Source organism: Episyrphus balteatus, chromosome 1 (genome assembly GCF_945859705.1).
Source record: "Episyrphus balteatus chromosome 1, idEpiBalt1.1, whole genome shotgun sequence".
In the NCBI taxonomy this organism is placed as follows: domain Eukaryota; kingdom Metazoa; phylum Arthropoda; class Insecta; order Diptera; family Syrphidae; genus Episyrphus; species Episyrphus balteatus.
Genome location: NC_079134.1, coordinates 28,530,132 through 28,546,539, shown reverse-complemented (window position 1 = coordinate 28,546,539; position 16,408 = coordinate 28,530,132). Strand labels below are relative to the sequence as shown.

The 16,408-nt window shown below is 32.3% G+C and overlaps 2 protein-coding genes across 3 annotated transcripts; one reads left to right on the top strand and one right to left on the bottom strand.

Moving 5' to 3' along the window:
• The first annotated feature begins 13,146 nt into the window (after positions 1–13,146).
• Positions 13,147–14,235, top strand: LOC129906112 (uncharacterized). Of its 2 annotated transcripts, none has more exons than XM_055981750.1 (2): positions 13,147–13,768; positions 13,846–14,235. In XM_055981750.1, the coding sequence occupies exons 1-2, from the start codon at positions 13,188–13,190 to the stop codon at positions 13,850–13,852; spliced, it is 588 nt and encodes a 195-aa protein (XP_055837725.1). In that variant the 5' UTR covers positions 13,147–13,187; the 3' UTR covers positions 13,853–14,235. The 2 variants fall into 2 exon arrangements, with proteins under 2 accessions (XP_055837725.1, XP_055837724.1); XM_055981749.1 differs by having other exon boundaries at positions 13,153–13,291; positions 13,357–14,235.
• Positions 14,236–15,468: 1,233 nt separating this feature from the next.
• On the bottom strand, positions 15,469–16,151 carry LOC129910469 (uncharacterized). The gene is made up of 2 exons (XM_055987905.1): positions 16,133–16,151; positions 15,469–16,064 (listed from the first exon to the last, which is right to left on the bottom strand). The coding sequence occupies exons 1-2, from the start codon at positions 16,149–16,151 to the stop codon at positions 15,469–15,471; spliced, it is 615 nt and encodes a 204-aa protein (XP_055843880.1).
• Between the last annotated feature and the right edge of the window lie 257 nt (positions 16,152–16,408).

Here is a 16,408-nt window from a genome sequence, read left to right as displayed (position 1 = left end):
ACTCTAACTTTTTTTGTATGCATCATAAAAATATAATTGAAGCGTCATATGAAAGGTGAAATAATAAGCTTTCTTATGGTATAAAATTTAATACAGGTTTTCAAGAAAAAACTTAATTTAATTGCGTGAGAAGATAAAAATGATTGATATTTTTGCTTTTTTTTTATGAAAACTGATTGGGTTCTAAAACTTCTAGCTCTTTTTGTCAACTACGCTGAAACATGAGTGATATAAATATTTTGAGCTAAAATTTAATGGTATAATTTGTTTTACAAGCTTTTCGAATAAAAAAAATAGGTATAATTAATCGAGTCAAATAAGGGTTTAACCTCGGAATGAATGTTAGTAGAATTTTTTTTTGCTCAATATCTTCCTTTTGCAATTCTATAACATATCTCAAAAGTCTAGAAAAATCTCATGTCCGCTTGTCGCGATTTCAAGGTCAAATCGCGAAATGGAGATTTTCAAAAATAGGCTATGGTATTATATACACATATGATACATGATTTCAAGGTATTTTTTAATGCTGATTCCAAAAAATCTAAAATCAAGACAATCTGACTTCTCTGGAAAAAGTTTTTCATCTGTCAACCCATATTATTATAACAGTTGCAAACTTACTACCGAAAAACCCTTAAAAGTTATGGTAGAGGAACCAAATTTTGCATGAAGGTTTTCATATCCATTATTATTAGGAATAAAAAAATGCAATGAAAAAAACATTCATATCTATGAAAAATTGGTATTTTTTTAAAAAAAGGGAAATTTTGGGATATGCACTAAAAAACATCCTGATACAATCTTGGAATTAGTGCTAATAGGCTAATTTTTTTGTTTCTATCTTTGTTTGGTTATTCTATATCTTATGTAGAAAAACTAAAAAATCTCATGTCCGCAAAACCAAATTTTTTAGGTTCATTCATTCCGAGATTTACCCCTTTTTTCTCCTTATTTGACTGTATTAAATGAGAAAAGAAAAAAAAGGTAATTTTTTTTTTAATAAATTTTAGATCTAAAGTGCAGATCCGCAGCAGCAAAAAATAATCTTAAAAAAAGTTTACTCATCTTACATTTATCAACAACTACCTGTTTTTCTATCATCCCTTCAATTTTCTTTCTTTCATTCTTATACACCACCTTACTACTACACATCACCAGTCACCACCCATCTACTATTCACCAAGCTGACAACATTTTTAAATATATGTTTAACCACACAGTTGTATAGGTAAACATGTTTTCCATACAATACGAGTATAAAAAAAACCCTCTTCCGTGGGCCTAGAGGGCGGGTACAAGTAAACAAGTGCCCATTTACAATTTAAAGAATTTTAATACTGTTTTTTTTTTCCTCTTTTGTAGGCTTTTTTCAACTTTAACGCATATAAGTTCCTGCATGTAAGCTCTTATGGTACACAATGCACTGAAAGAAATAAATTTATTAAACAATTTTAGTAGGTTGTTCATTTCGATACATTTTTGTGAAATGGAAAGTTTAATTTCGAAAAATATTGGAAAAAAATTTCAAAATTTCACTTTTTATTTATATTTTCGATTCACAAAAAAAAAAAAGAGTGTGTGTACACATGTACACGCGACTGAAGTTATACTTCTCATTCGGTATATGTAAATGAATTTCATTTGATATTTTTAACTTCTATTATTAAATAATTAATTAATCCACAATTCGTTTTTTTACATTTTTATCAAGTGAACAATAAATTAATTCTTTCATCCTCCTTGCGTCCATGTAGTTTTCAATTTATTCTGTGAAATTTACTCATGTTGTGCGGTTCAGCACTAGTAGTAGCAATATGGAACTTGCAGGGTTGCCACAAAGCTCAAAAGTTAGCTGAGCTCAGCTCACAGCTCAGCTCAAATTTTGAGCTAGCTCACTTTTGAGCTTTGTACCATAGCTCAGCTCATTTGAGCTGAGCTGATGGTTGAGCTGAGCCGTTGGGTGAGCTGAGCTGTCGGTGAGCTGAGCTGAGCTGTGATTTGTGAGAGGATACATTGATTTTTATTTGGAAAGTACAATGAAATATGAAGATATTTTAAACTTTTATAAAACACCATAGCTTAAGATGTTTGGTTCTAGTTATTAATGGAATTATTTTAACACATGGATATTTTTATAAATAAGACAGATAATTTTTCGTGATCTTTTCTCTTGGTTTTTTTAATGGTAAATATATTTCTATTTTTTTAGTAAAATATTTCTTTTTTTATCATAAAAAAAATTCCGGTACAATCCGGTTTTTCGATTTTTTTCAAAATTCCGAGAAAATCGCGTTTGAAAGTTGGGGTAAAATTTTTTTTTCGAAAAATCCCCGTATCTTTGAACGCTCCTGGAAGCTAAACCGCTTCAGAGCAATTTTTAGGAGTGATGCTAAATGATAGCTTGTGTCATGGGCCTACGCTTTGCACATTGTCAGATTTTTAAAAAATCGCCTTCCATGTTAAACCGCCACATCATGCCTATTTTTTCAGAATCGTGCCTATTTTTTTTTTTACTTTTAAGTTCTCCCGGTTTGAGAACGCGTGGACCTACAGGGATGGGAGTTGTAGGTTTGAGTCCCCGCTACCTTTTGGCATCAAAAATTTTATTTTCATTTTCTGCAAAATTCCGCGATATAGGCGTGGAACGCTTTGATCTAGAGACAGGGGAGTGGTGCCATATGAAAGGTTATATTCTCAGCTACCCGATAGTGGTATAATCCGGTTTTTCGATTTTTTTCAAAATTCCGAGAAAATCGCGTTTGAAAGTTGGGGTAAAATTTTTTTTCGAAAAATCCCCGAATCTTTGAACGCTCCTGGAAGCTAAACGGCTTGAGAGCAATTTTTAGGAGTGATGCCAAATGATAGCTTTTGTCATGGGCCTACGCTTTGCACACTTTCAGATTTTTAAAAAAATCGCCTTCCATGTTAAACCGCCATATCATGCCTATTTTTTCAGAATCGTGCCTATTTTTTTTTTACTTTTAAGTTCTCCCGGTTTGAGAACGCGTGGACCTACAGGGATGGGAATTGTACCCAAATGTAGGTTTGAGTCCCCGCTACCTTTTGGCATCAAAAATTTTATTTTCATTTTCTTCAAAATTCCGCGATATAGGCGTTGGAACGCTTTGATCTAGAGACAGGGGAGTGGTGCCATATGAAAGGTTATATTCTCAGCACCCGATAGTGGTAAAATCCGGTTTTTCGATTTTTTTCAAAATTCCGAGAAAATCGCGTTTGAAAGTTGGGGTAAAATTTTTTTTCGAAAAATCCCCGAATCTTTGAACGCTCCTGGAAGCTAAACCGCTTGAGAGCAATTTTTGGGAGTGATGCTTAATGATAGCTTGTGTCATGGGCCTACGCTTTGCACATTGTCAGATTTGTAAAAAATCGCCTTCCATGTTAAACCGCCACATCATGCCTATTTTTTCAGAATCGTGCCTATTTTTTTTTTACTTTTAAGTTCTCCCGGTTTGAGAACGCGTGGACCTACAGGGATGAGAGTTGTACCCAAATGTAGGTTAGAGTCCCCGCTACTTTTTGGCATCAAACAATTTTTTTTTCATTTTCTTCAAAATTCCGAGATATAGGCGTTGGAAGTTGGGGCACTCACTTTCAGCTCAGCTCAAATGAGCTAAGCTATGGTACCTAGCTCAAATTTGAGCTGAGCTGTGAGCTGAGCTGAAATGTGAGCTTTTTGCAAAGCTGGCAACTTGTAAATTACCACATGCAACTTGCCACATGCAACTTGCCACATGCAACTTGCCACAGGCAACTTGCCACAGGCAACTTGCCACATACAACTTGCCACACGCAACTTGCCACATGCAACTTGCCACATACAACTTGCCACATGCAACTTGCCACATGAAACATATTACTTGCAACGTGTTGTGTGTTTTATGTTTGCCGTACTGCGGCGTACTGCATTTTTAAATACTAAAGTACTGCCTACTCCAAAGGTAAAACGACAGCCCTGCTACCCAGGTTGATCGCGTCATAATCCCTTTGACATTCTTGTCAAAAAGTAAATTTTCATACCCACCCTCCCATAAGAAGTATAACTTCAAAAACTTATAATTTTAAATAATTTCACTACGGTTTTTTTATTTTTTGTATTTTTCATCCCTTATTTTAAAAATTGTTTTTTTTTTTTTTAAATTTTTTTCTCCGTGTACAATTGCTGCTGACTGGAGTAATTCTGCACTTTGTTTGCTTTTGTATTCTCAACACATGCTATAGATCTTCTTGTGAAGCAAACTATGAATATTAAGGATTTCTGTGCATATAAATACGTGCATACAAAAGGCTGACATAGTAAGTTGGATAGTTAAGCTTGAAGAAATATTATGCGCCTATTTAAGAATGAAGAATGCAAAAGAAATTTCACTTGTTGCAGAAATAAATGAAAAGATTTATGCACAACTTGAAATGAAAGTTTATGAATAGTGTGGGGAAAAAATAGGAAAAAAGTATTTATAGTAAAACTTTGAATCCAAAATTTGTTGAAATTTGACATTTTAATGATTGAGATGTTTTGAAATAAAAAGTTATTACTAACCAGGGGCGTACACTCTCTTGGGGCAAGCGGGGCCGCGCCCCGGGGCCCCCGACCGACTATAGGGCCCCCACTGGAGACAATGCAGAGAAGGAAACTGTTAGCATAAATTGAGTAACGAAGTAAATTAAAATGTATTTGAATCACTTCGGATTCAAGGGAAACAAATTTTGTCATTAGTGTAATGTTTAATCCATTGGTAGCCACACAATATATGTGTATTGATTTAATAAAAAGGTTACTTTTTTAAAAGGAAAATTATAATTTTATCTTAGGACCCCAAAAAATATTACTTGAAAAATCTTTGCAACCACAAATAAAACATTAGGGGGCCCAAAAAAGCAAAAAACAACTTTAGGACTGGGGCCCTAAAAGCCTTTACTTCAAAAAAAATTAAATTAAAATTTTTTTTTTTTAAATTAAATTACAATTGTTGATGGATTTCTAAATATTACTTAGGAACCCCAAAAAATATGACTTCGGGGCTCCAAAAATTTTATATGAAGGGTCCCAAAAATTAATTTTTCAGGAACCCCGTATTTTTGATGCCCCTAGTACAAGTATTTACTACTTTTATGATAGAAATTTTAAGTAAGTATAGCAAAGTGCATTACGAAAATATTAAATATTAAAATAAACCTAAAATTAAATAAGCCATAAAAAAAAAATGTATGGCGTATACGTACTTTTTTTTGTATCTAAGGGGCCCCCAAATATCAAAGGGGCCCTAAATTTAGTCTTGCCCCGATGCTCCGGCGACTCAACGTACGCCACTGTTACTAACACTTTATTACTAGCGAGATAGAATGAACTACCAATTTTAAGACAAAGTTCAAAAGTGTGACGAGTAAATTTTGTGGAAATTGGGCATAGATACGGACGGGTAATTTACTTCCTAACGGTAACAAAACCGGGTATACTAGTCTCGTGCACTCGGACTTGACCGGTGCTGACATAATTGTGAAGGGCAGTATTTGACTTTGAGAAGAAACTTGCTCAAAGATTATCAAAAGAAAACAACCTAATAATTTTACTCATAATCGGCGGCGATAAGCCAACAGAATTTTTGTAGTTGTAAACACCAATGAAGTTTCTTGAAATTATGGTTTCTGTTTTTCGATTTATAGCTAGTTGCCTTTAAATGGCATACTAATTTTTTTTTTTTTTTTTTGAAACCTTATGAAAATATTTAGGTATATACAAAAAACTTAAAAAAAAAACATTCCAAAAATTTCGTTTTTTTTTCTAAAAATTCTTTGACATTTGATGGAAAAATCATTTAAAAAATATTTTTTGGTTAGTTTAATAAAAAATTGTATTTTATTTTTAAAAAATACTAAATTTCTTATTAAATTATATTGAACTTTAAAAATATTCTAAGCTACTTTTCAAAATAGCAAGTACCTACGTACTACAGTCGTGCATTTTATTAATACAGAATAATTTGACTTGCTAACATAGAAAGGGCATTCATGGTAAGAAATTTAAATAATTTTTATTTAGGTTCAAAATTAAAGGTAATAACCTTATGGATATGACTGAAAAAAAAGTTTTTTTTTTTCACAAATACGACACTTCCGATTTTGATTTAGAAATACCTATTCGTATTTTGTAGTACATAAGGTCCTACCTTTTAAATAAAATAAAATGCACGACTTTGTTGCACAGCACTAACTTGCTCCTAGAACTCAAGACTTTTATAATAAAATATTATAGTAAATATATATGAAAAAAAACATAAAATTCGTTTTTCAAAGGAAAAAAGTTAGCTCCATCTTTTATAAAGATGCATTTTTAGATACATTTTTTTTAAACAAATTTTTTATAATTACATTTTTGAGAAAAAAAAAGTTTTAAAATAAAGTTGGTATGCCATTTTGTAGTGTTATTATCAATCACCACTTAAAAAAAAAATTTCAAAGAAGTTCAAGTTTTCGAAAATTTGATTTTACAAAAATAAGATTTTATTTTTTTGAATCCAAAATTTTATTTTTGATTTATATTAAGGCAATAAAGTATGTGTGTGTAAATGCTTTTACACAAAAAAAATTCGTTAAAATTGAACTAGATTTTTGGATAATATTCAGAAATTTAAAAAACAGTTCTATGAGATGTACCGTTAATAACAATTTTTGAAAAAAAAAAAACTCTTTTCATCACAAATACAATCTTGTCTAAAACTTATTGCTTTACTTTTTTAAGCAACATCGTAGCAGTCATTTTTCAGAAACTTAAACTTTTCCAGAAGCGGTATATGACAGGTACCTACTTACCAGTTGCGTATCCCGAAAAAAAATTTGAAGGGGGCTGGAAAATTTTTGAAAAATTTTTCAGAGGGTAAATTCACCTATATGTAAAATTTTTCTATCTTTTTTATTCATCTTTGATCGAGAGTGAAGCGCTGTGCTGCGATACTGAAACTGGTATAGAAGCATTTTACTGTTCTCGACAGCTTCGTACTACTGTCTCCTCCTTCTACATTCAAAGTACCCGGTATTTTTTTTTTCTAATTCTTGTGTCCACAAGGAGTTGAGTCATCTCTAAAAAACACTTTACTTCGTTCAAACTTTGTCATGTGCTGAATTCAAAAGTGTTTACAGTTTTATTTCTATTACGTCTAGTTTTTGAGCTATATACTTCAATATTTTCGATATAAACACCCATGGTCCGCAATACGACCGAAAGTGATTTGAAATCACTTTTCAATTTCACGTGACGTGAAATACCATAATATATTTCATTTCGATCGATTTCGAAAACTTCGAAATTGCTTAGAACTCTCCAAACTGAAAGATCATCCATTTTTATTTTATTTCTAAAGTGAAATTACTGCTGTTTTGAACATGAACAACCAATAGTACTGTTGACCACTAATTTTTGGAATATCAAAAATTTATACTTTCAATATATTTGAGATAAATTTTTTTTTTTGGAAAAAAAAGTAGATATTCTTAGGATGATAAAATACGGAGTTTTGAGGTTGCATAAGCAATTTTGCAAAATTTAACGGTGATGATTAATTCGACGTCAAAATACTAAAAAAATTATCTGAAGAATTCCGAATTGGACTAAAATCAGAAAAAAATGTACGCCAACCCTCAACATCAGGTAAGGCTCTTTTTCAAACAAACACAAGCAACAACCGTTTCAGACTTTGGAGGGGGCTCGAGCATCTGAGCTGCATTTAAATCTTTAAGATTTACGAACAAGTTTTAGTTAATCATGTACATTATGATGAATTCAGCTAAATAATAACATGATCTTGAAGGCTTGGGGGGGGGGGGGCTTGAGCCCCCTGAGCCCCCCTCCCCCCTTAATACGCCACTGCTACTTACCGTTAAAATGAATTCCAAAAACTAAAACAGTTTCCGAAAACTGCTATATATGTACCAAGCTTGAAATGAATTGGCTAATCCGTTTAGGCTGTAGCCCCTTATACAGTTCCTCAAATTTTTGTTTTTAAATTGTTTTATTTTTTAGTTAACATTTTTTTTTAAATAAACCGTTTTAAAAATCGAAGTTGTTCTATGTCAAGAGCAAGTACGTGTCACCCATTCGTTTTATTTCGTTTGTATTATACCTGCAACTATTCCACCCAAGTAAGTGTCCTTACCTACTTGGTTGAAGATTTTTTCATTATTCATCGAGGACTTTAACAAATCTTTCAATTAACAAGCGATGAGCCCGATAACTGACAAAGGATACCACTTAAGTTATTACTGACAATTTATAACAACATGACATCCAGTTTATTTAACGAAGCCGCTTAAATAAACACAAATAATAAATGTTTGTTTGACTAGCGGAACTGAATTGAAATTATTTCAACATAACGCCATCATCCGTATTATTGCCCATCCACATTCCACATATATATAGTCCATACCATATGGAGGTATGTCCTTTGCAAGTGTTTACATTTTTGAATATCCTGTGAAAGGATCTAGGTCTTTTGTTAACGAGACTATAAAATTAAAAAAAAAAAAAACCGAGTAATTACCACTACAAAAGTCTACAAACCGTGCGTTGTGTCGGGTCGGTCGTCTGTCGTCGTACATTTATCACAAACATCTGAGAACTGAATCGCTGAATGGAAGTCTTGTTTTCCTTTTAAAAAGTAAACACTGCAAAACATTTGCATTCTAATTATAGTAAAGGAATTTGGGTTGCATTTTTATATTTTTTTTTTCAAAAATATTGGTAATATTAGGAATACTGAATTTCTGAGCTTGCCCTAATCAATGCTAACTTTTTAACAATTTTTCTTAAGAAAATTAAATTTCGTTTTTTCAAAAATCCTAAAAAAAAGTAAAAATATGAAACAGGTAATGAGTAAAACTGCAACTTATTCGACACGAACTATTTCAAATCCAAATCAGTGCGAGGATTGTAATGAAGTCAAATTAGTCTTTGGTCTACAAGTGGTCTTTATACAAAACTTCATAAAACTCCAAACAACTGCAATATAATAAATATGAATCTGTTTGCTTTTGGCTTTAGCATTGGCTTAACGAAATATCACATTTTAGTTGAACTTTAAAAGTCCTAAGAAATGGGACAGTTTTGGATTGTTTTGTGTTGTAATTTCTTGACATTGTTAAATCCAACTTTTTGTTTAGAATTAGTTAGTTTAGAAAACAAATTGGCCGAATGTCTTCAGAGTTTAGTTGCCCTTGAAAATCTCAATTATAAAAGAACTATTCGATTGAGTATTGAATCGGAATCGCATAAAATGGTGAAAGGGTATTTTGGAGATGCAGTTGATAAATTTTTGGAAACAAATACTGAACATAATACAACAGTGGAATTGCGATATAATTCGTATAAAACTTCACCTTATCAAATTCATACGCGAATTATGTTTGTGGAAACATTTGATGCTTTAAGGTAGGTCTTAAAAAAATGTGTGACCTCTATTCCAATATGTAGATACAGGTGCATCATTTATGTTTGATATTTATCGACAGTGATAAATAATAGTCGTTAGTGCCAGCAAGATTCTTAGAGGAAATATGAATTCTAATTTTCTTAAGAAATAATTAAAAATCATTTTTGGAAGTTTTACAAAATCTTGAATTATCATATGTATAAGTTAAGACCTAAAATAATATTAAGAACCATATCCAATTCAAGCTTTACAGAAATAATAATAGCACTTGTAAGTTGTTATATAATTGGTAGTGGGATAGTGAAAATGGTATTACATAAATCCACTTAGTTTTATTTCTCTTTTTACGAAAACTCTAATTATACTATTTTTGATTTGTTTTAGAGTTATGAATACCACAGTTATGCGCGACAAAGTTACGCAAAACCGAAGTTACGAAAAACCGAAATTATGAAAGACCGAAGTTATGAAAGACCGAAGTTACGAAAAACCGAAGTTATGAAAAACCGAAGTTATGAAAAACCAGAGTTATGAACAACAAAGCTCTGAAACGTGGTTTTTGGGTTGGCAACCATGAAATGAAGGACGGGGGTGTCTAATCTATTAAAACATATTAAAAGATATAGTTTTTGGCTTTACAAAAACGTACAGTACGTTACTTTTGGTGTAACCGTTGATATTAAATAATTTTTTTTTTTTTCAAAATAAGTCATATTTTTAGAAAATCCCCGACCTGTACAATTTTTTTCTTGCCTTGAATCAACCTATACGCTCTAGCTTTTTGGTACTTTCCTCCCGTATATCCTTCATCTCATGGTTGCCAACCCAAAAACCACGTTTCATAGCTTTGATGTTCATAACTCTGGTTTTTCATAACTTCGGTTTTTCGTAACTTCCGTCTTTCATAACTTCGATCTTTCATAACTTCGGTTTTTCGTAATTTTGGTTTTGCGTAGCTTTGACGCGCGTAAATCTGGTATTCATAACTTCGTCGGTTTCCCATGAAAATCGAAGCTACTTATCTTTTATAAAATTTAATACCTAACCAATTATTGTTGTAAGCACGTCCATTTTATGTTATGTTTTTATTCATAAATAAAATGTATTTCTATGATTTGAATTTAGTTTTGGGTATTTTAAAATCTACTGCGGTATATCTGCAATCTACTGTACTTTTTTCTGAAATACATATACTGCGCTCAATTGTCTTTAGGGAGGCAGCGCTGACCCTAATATCAACCCCGTCTATCAAACTTCGGAGCGACAATTTTTTATTGCTGGGGTACGACTTTGGAATTCGAGAACTTTAATACCTTTCAGAGAATTTTAAAGGAATAACTTTCAAGACAGTAAATTGATTAAATTTATAATATTATTTTATGTTTCAAATCATTAAAATTGAATAATACGAGTAGGTACATATATTAGTTTTTGATAAAAAGGACTCTTGCTAATAGAACTTGGTTGATTGATGGAGTTGTGTGCTTGGTAAAAGTTAGATAGATAGGGTTTAAAGCTTTAAATATGTTTTGAGAGAAACTTTTTCTTTTTTGTATGTATTTTTTATTTATTAATTTATTATTTCTATTTCGCTGTGATTTCGCAGGATTAAAGACTACTTTATTCCAATAACTTCTGCATTAATAGCTCATAACCCGTGATTTTTAAGTTACGACAGTATTTAAGTAAATGGGCGATATGTTTGACACCTCTTATTTGCATGTAGAATTCTCTAAAAAAAAAAGTAGCGGAAAATGTAGTTCATTCTTCATTTTTTCTTCATTTTTGGAAAACGCGCCTTATAGCTACATTTTCTTAAAACGGGTCGTTAAAAATTTTGAAACTTTGTTTTTAAATGTTGAATTATTAATTAATTTAATTGGCATACCAAGTTTACGTTTGAAAAATTTTTTGAAACAATTTTTTGAAAAAAACCGATTTTCAAAAAAAGGTTTAGGGGATACTGGGTTGGGAGGTCAAAACTACAAAGAAATGCTTTCATTGGAATAATTTTTGAAAAAAAAAAAAAAATTAAATCTGGTATTCCCTTTCTTTTTATATCAATTACATATATAAAAATAAATGGTATTTTATTAAAAAACTGAATAAGTGGTTTGGGAGAAATTAAGATAAAAAAAATTTTGCAACCAAAGCGTTGACGCCGATTTTGAGAAAAATAAAATCTTACAAATAGTAGTTATTTAAAATTGTTTAATCGAGTAATTTCATTTTTAAACTGTTTTGATTTAAAACGAAAAATTGTGAGCGTACATACATATGCCTCACCTCTTCTTTACAAATATATCTCGACTGAAAAGGTAAAGTATCTTATGTTAATTTTGATGATTTTTCAGGAGAGCAAAAAAACACTTAAAGCTGCCTCCCAAAAATTCTTTCAAGTATAGATATTGTATAAAAAATGTAGATGTCAAATTTTATGATCTTTTTTATTAAATTTACATATTTCAAAAAGATATTTTTAATATTTTCCCGTTACAAGGAAAAATATGACTTAAGATAGTTTGGCTTTTCTATAAATTGTATTTTATATTAATTTCCAAAATCTTAAGTTGACATAAGATGATTTGCCTTTCCACATTCTTTCGGAATTTCCTAAAATATTTTATCTTATGTCAACTTAAGGATGACTTTTTGTTTCTGCTTGAACGCACGAAAATACCTTAAGTCAACATGAGATAATTTAAAATTTTACAATAATAAAAAAAAGTCTTAACCCAATATAATCTTAAGTCTACTTAAGGTTTTTAATATGTGTTTTTTGAACATAAGATGAAATTGTTTTTGTGCATAAAAAAGCAAAGGGGTGAGATAGAAAGATGCCGATAAGTCAGAATTGTAGGCCATTAGGATGGCACTGAGGTTCAACAAAAAAACGCGAAACATCTTAAGTCGACTTAAGATACTTTACCTTTTCAGTCGAGATATAATATGTGATCATTTTCCATTTGAATGGTCCACTGATGATTTACTTATTTTGGCTCTGTAACTTTTAATTTTTCAATACCAAATCTTATAACAGCATCTATTTCTTACATTTATTAGATTTATAAAATTACTAAATAATTTATTTAGTAAATCAGTTTCAATATTGCATTATATTTTTTTGTTACTTTCTAAGGCTCTTGATTGATGGTCAACGAAGTCATGCTATTGACGTTACCGGTATATATCAATTCTACTATGTTATTCTTCCACTACAAAACCTATTGGAATACAACTTGCAACAAACGTTGAATCAAATTATGGATTTTTGTTTTAAAAGTCTCATTGTTCACGTAAATGTCCTAGTTGAACATTCCAGCGGAATCGTCACAATTTACACATATTATCCATTTTCGGAGAAAAAATGTCGTGATAAAACACCAATAATCTACAATCGTTTCAGCAATGGAAGTTTTGAATGGGATAAGCCACCGTTTCCTTTGAAAATTGATAATTTTTGGAAATGTCCTTTAGTTGCAGTATTCTCCGATGAACCTCCATTTGTGGTTATAGATGGCGAAGATGTCTCGGGATTCGATAGATTATTTTTGAACGATTTGGCTGCTAGTTTGAATTTTTCATTTCAAATTAAACAGGCTCCTGAAAGTACGGGAAAAATTTATAAAAATGGTTCAGTAACTGGAGCTTTTCAAATTGTAGGTGTTATCAAAATGTCTTGAAAATGATTGCTGTTTTTTAAAAACCTTTTCTTTTCAGCTAAATGATGGTAAAGGAGATTTAATGCTGGGAGGTTCTGTTTGCACACAACAGCGAAAATCCAGATTTGCTGCAACAACGGATTATTTGTCAACTTATCTTGTGATTATAGTCAATAGACCCAAAGAGTTTAGTTCCTTTGAGATTTTACTATTTCCATTTGACCATTCAACTTGGGTCACTCTGTTGATAGTCCTCACTACCAAATGGATTGGTCAAGCTGCATGGAAAAACATCACTCATGGATTATTCAGCTTCGCCCGATATTCAACAAGAATCCATATCCTCTCTTGGTTATTCAGCATTTTGATCCTTCGAAGTTCCTATGAAGGTTCGATATTTCGTTTCATGCATTCAAGACCTCGCAAACCAGTGCCCAATGACTTGGAAGGAGCAATCGCAGCTGAATACACATTCATAGCTAGAACATCATATCGCAGTGTATTGAAGCCTTTTGCTGAATTACTACCAATGAAGTTGTTATTCGTTAATGTTTCATTTTTGGAGATTTTCGATGAGTTCGATAGGCATCAGGGAAAGTTTGCCTTGTTAACTCTAGCTGAACCATTGATTGAGCATAAGGATGACCCAACACGATATCAGCGGTATATTTCGATCAAAAAGCCAGTACTTTATAATATAATTTGCATTTATATGCCAAAATTTTCATTTCTTACCGAAGTCCTTAATAAAAGGATTAAACAAATGATTGATTATGGACATTTGAAGAAAATCTACGACAAGGTGGTTGGTGATAATATTAAAAAGAAAGACTCAGTTCATCGATATAGAGAAGTCGATAATGTGATGTCATTGCAACAAATTATGGGTGCATTTCAATTGTTGTTGGTGTTAGAAGGATTAGCTGGAGGTTTGTTCCTGATGGAAGTTATGACAGCTAATAGCGAAGGAATACAACAGTTCATGGATTTTTTTCATTGAAATTTATAGTTATCTGTGTAAACGTTATTAGCGGTTTATTAAAAAATTGTATGTAGTTTAAAATTCGGAAAGTTAAAGCCTTTGTAATAATATTTTTGAACTCTTTAATAACACTGGTCTGCAAAATGTATCTTTGTTTTCTCCTTCAAATAATTTTTTGAAATTATGAGAGATTTGACTTTCCTGAATCTAAATCTGGTTTCAGAAAAATTCTAGCACTTACCATTTTTTTTTTTTTTAATGGGTAGCTTGTGGAATATAGCCCTTTTAGATTCAGGAAAAGTGAAATATGTTAGGAAAACTATAATAAAATACATTAAAAAAAATTTTTACGTGTTTTGTAAAGCAAAAGTATACTTTTCTTATGATTTTTGATGTGCTGAGTTCGAATCCGAAGTAAATCACGTCAGGATTTTGAGATTTACGCATTAAAGAATCACAAAATTCCTTTAGAAAATAATGGTTGTATTAAAAGGAGGATTTCCTTGTAGACCAGTGTACTTAAACATGTAATAAATAACCGTACCTAAATCCTATCTTGCAAGCCAGACGTATTTTTTTCTTAAGTCAAATGGTTATTGTTAAAATTATTGACATTATACACTCTGGCTTCGATAAGTTGAGTAGGTTTCATTTTTTCTTTTACTCCCCATAATTACCTCATCTTTTGTAAAAAGCATCACAATTGGCGCCTGGGCAGGGAGATCTAGTTCCACCGAACTCCAATCGAACTCTTGAATATTCAACCAAACTTCTAGCCGACAAACATACTGAAGGTTCATCTAAATTCCAACCTCGACCAAATTGAAATCTTACAGCCACATAAGCCAGCTCTTTAAGCCAGCATTTTTAGGACATACTCGGAGAGAAAAACGAACCCATAGATGTGTTGAGGAGTGAGGACGTTAAGCATATAGCCCTCTACCAGCTTTTAAACGGATAACGGTCTGCAAAATACATCACACAATTACACCATTGTTTTGCACTCTAAAATGTATTTTATGCTCAAAAATCTTTGCTAAGTCAATTTCGAAAAAAATTGACAATGTTTAAAAAACCAATATCTTCCACACCATTAGTTATACAAAGATGATTTTTGGGCTTGAATTTTAATGGACATTTTATGATCTTGAAAACCTTAGTAACCGTTATGTCAAAAATAAGTTTTTCAAAGTAATAATCAACAAAAACGATGCAACTGGAAATCATTTGCAGTATTTAACATTTTTTATTTATTTTTGTTTATAAATTTACATTTACATATTTAACATTATTGAACCTTTCATTTTCCATTAAAAAAAAAACATGACCGAGGGTGTCATCCACAAATGGAGTTAGTTATAATATCTATTTCACCTATTCGTTATTGTATGCCACCCAAAAGATCACCATCTAGTAACCCACCCAAAAGGTCACCAACAAGTAAGCCACCCAAAAAGTCACCATCGAGTAAGCCACCCAAAAGGTCACCATCTAGTAACCCACCCAAAAGGTCGCCCCCTTGTAAGTCACCCAAGAGATCACCGCTTAGTAAGCCTCCTACAATTCCGTCTTCACCAAGTATGCCACCAAGAACATCACCCAGAAGATCACCCCCTAGTAAGCCACCTAGAAGTCCGTCTTCACCAAGTGTGCCACCCAAAATATCACCATCAAGTAAGCCACCCAAGAGATCACCGCTTAGTAAGCCTCCTACAATTCCGTCTTCGCCAAGTACGCCACCCAAAAGATCACCTCCTAGTAATCCACCTAAAAGACCCTCATCACCAAGCAGGCCGCCTAAAAGACCTTCATCACCAAGTAGGCCACCTAAAATACCATCTTCGCCTAGGAAACCTCCCAAAAGGTCACCCCCTAACACGTCACCTAAAAGATCACCTCCTAGTAACCCACCCAAAAGGTCGTCCCCTTGTAAGTCACCCAAAAGGTCACCCCCTAGTAAACCACCTACAAGTCCGTCTTCACCAAGTAAGCCACCCAAAAGGTCACCATCAAGTAAGCCACCCAAAAGGTCACCATCTAGTAACCCACCCAAAAGGTCGCCATCTAGTAAGTCACCCAAGAGATCACCGCTTAGTAAGCCTCCTACAATTCCGTCTTCGCCAAGTACGCCACCCAAAAGGTCACCAGTGCCAAGTAAGCGGTCCTTGCCTAAAATGTCATGCAAACCTTTAGCAATCAAAAGTTCACTTTAAAAAATATATTTAATCACCTTGTATTCCGCTTAAAACTCCATCCAATATGTTACCACTTATTATCCCGTTCTTGCCTGTTACATCATTTATAATATTATCTTGTACATT

What these genes read in the sequence shown, in the direction of transcription:
- LOC129906112 (XM_055981749.1), top strand. Translation starts at nt 13,512, where the DNA reads ATGCATTCAAGACCTCGCAAACCAGTGCCCAATGACTTGGAAGGAGCA.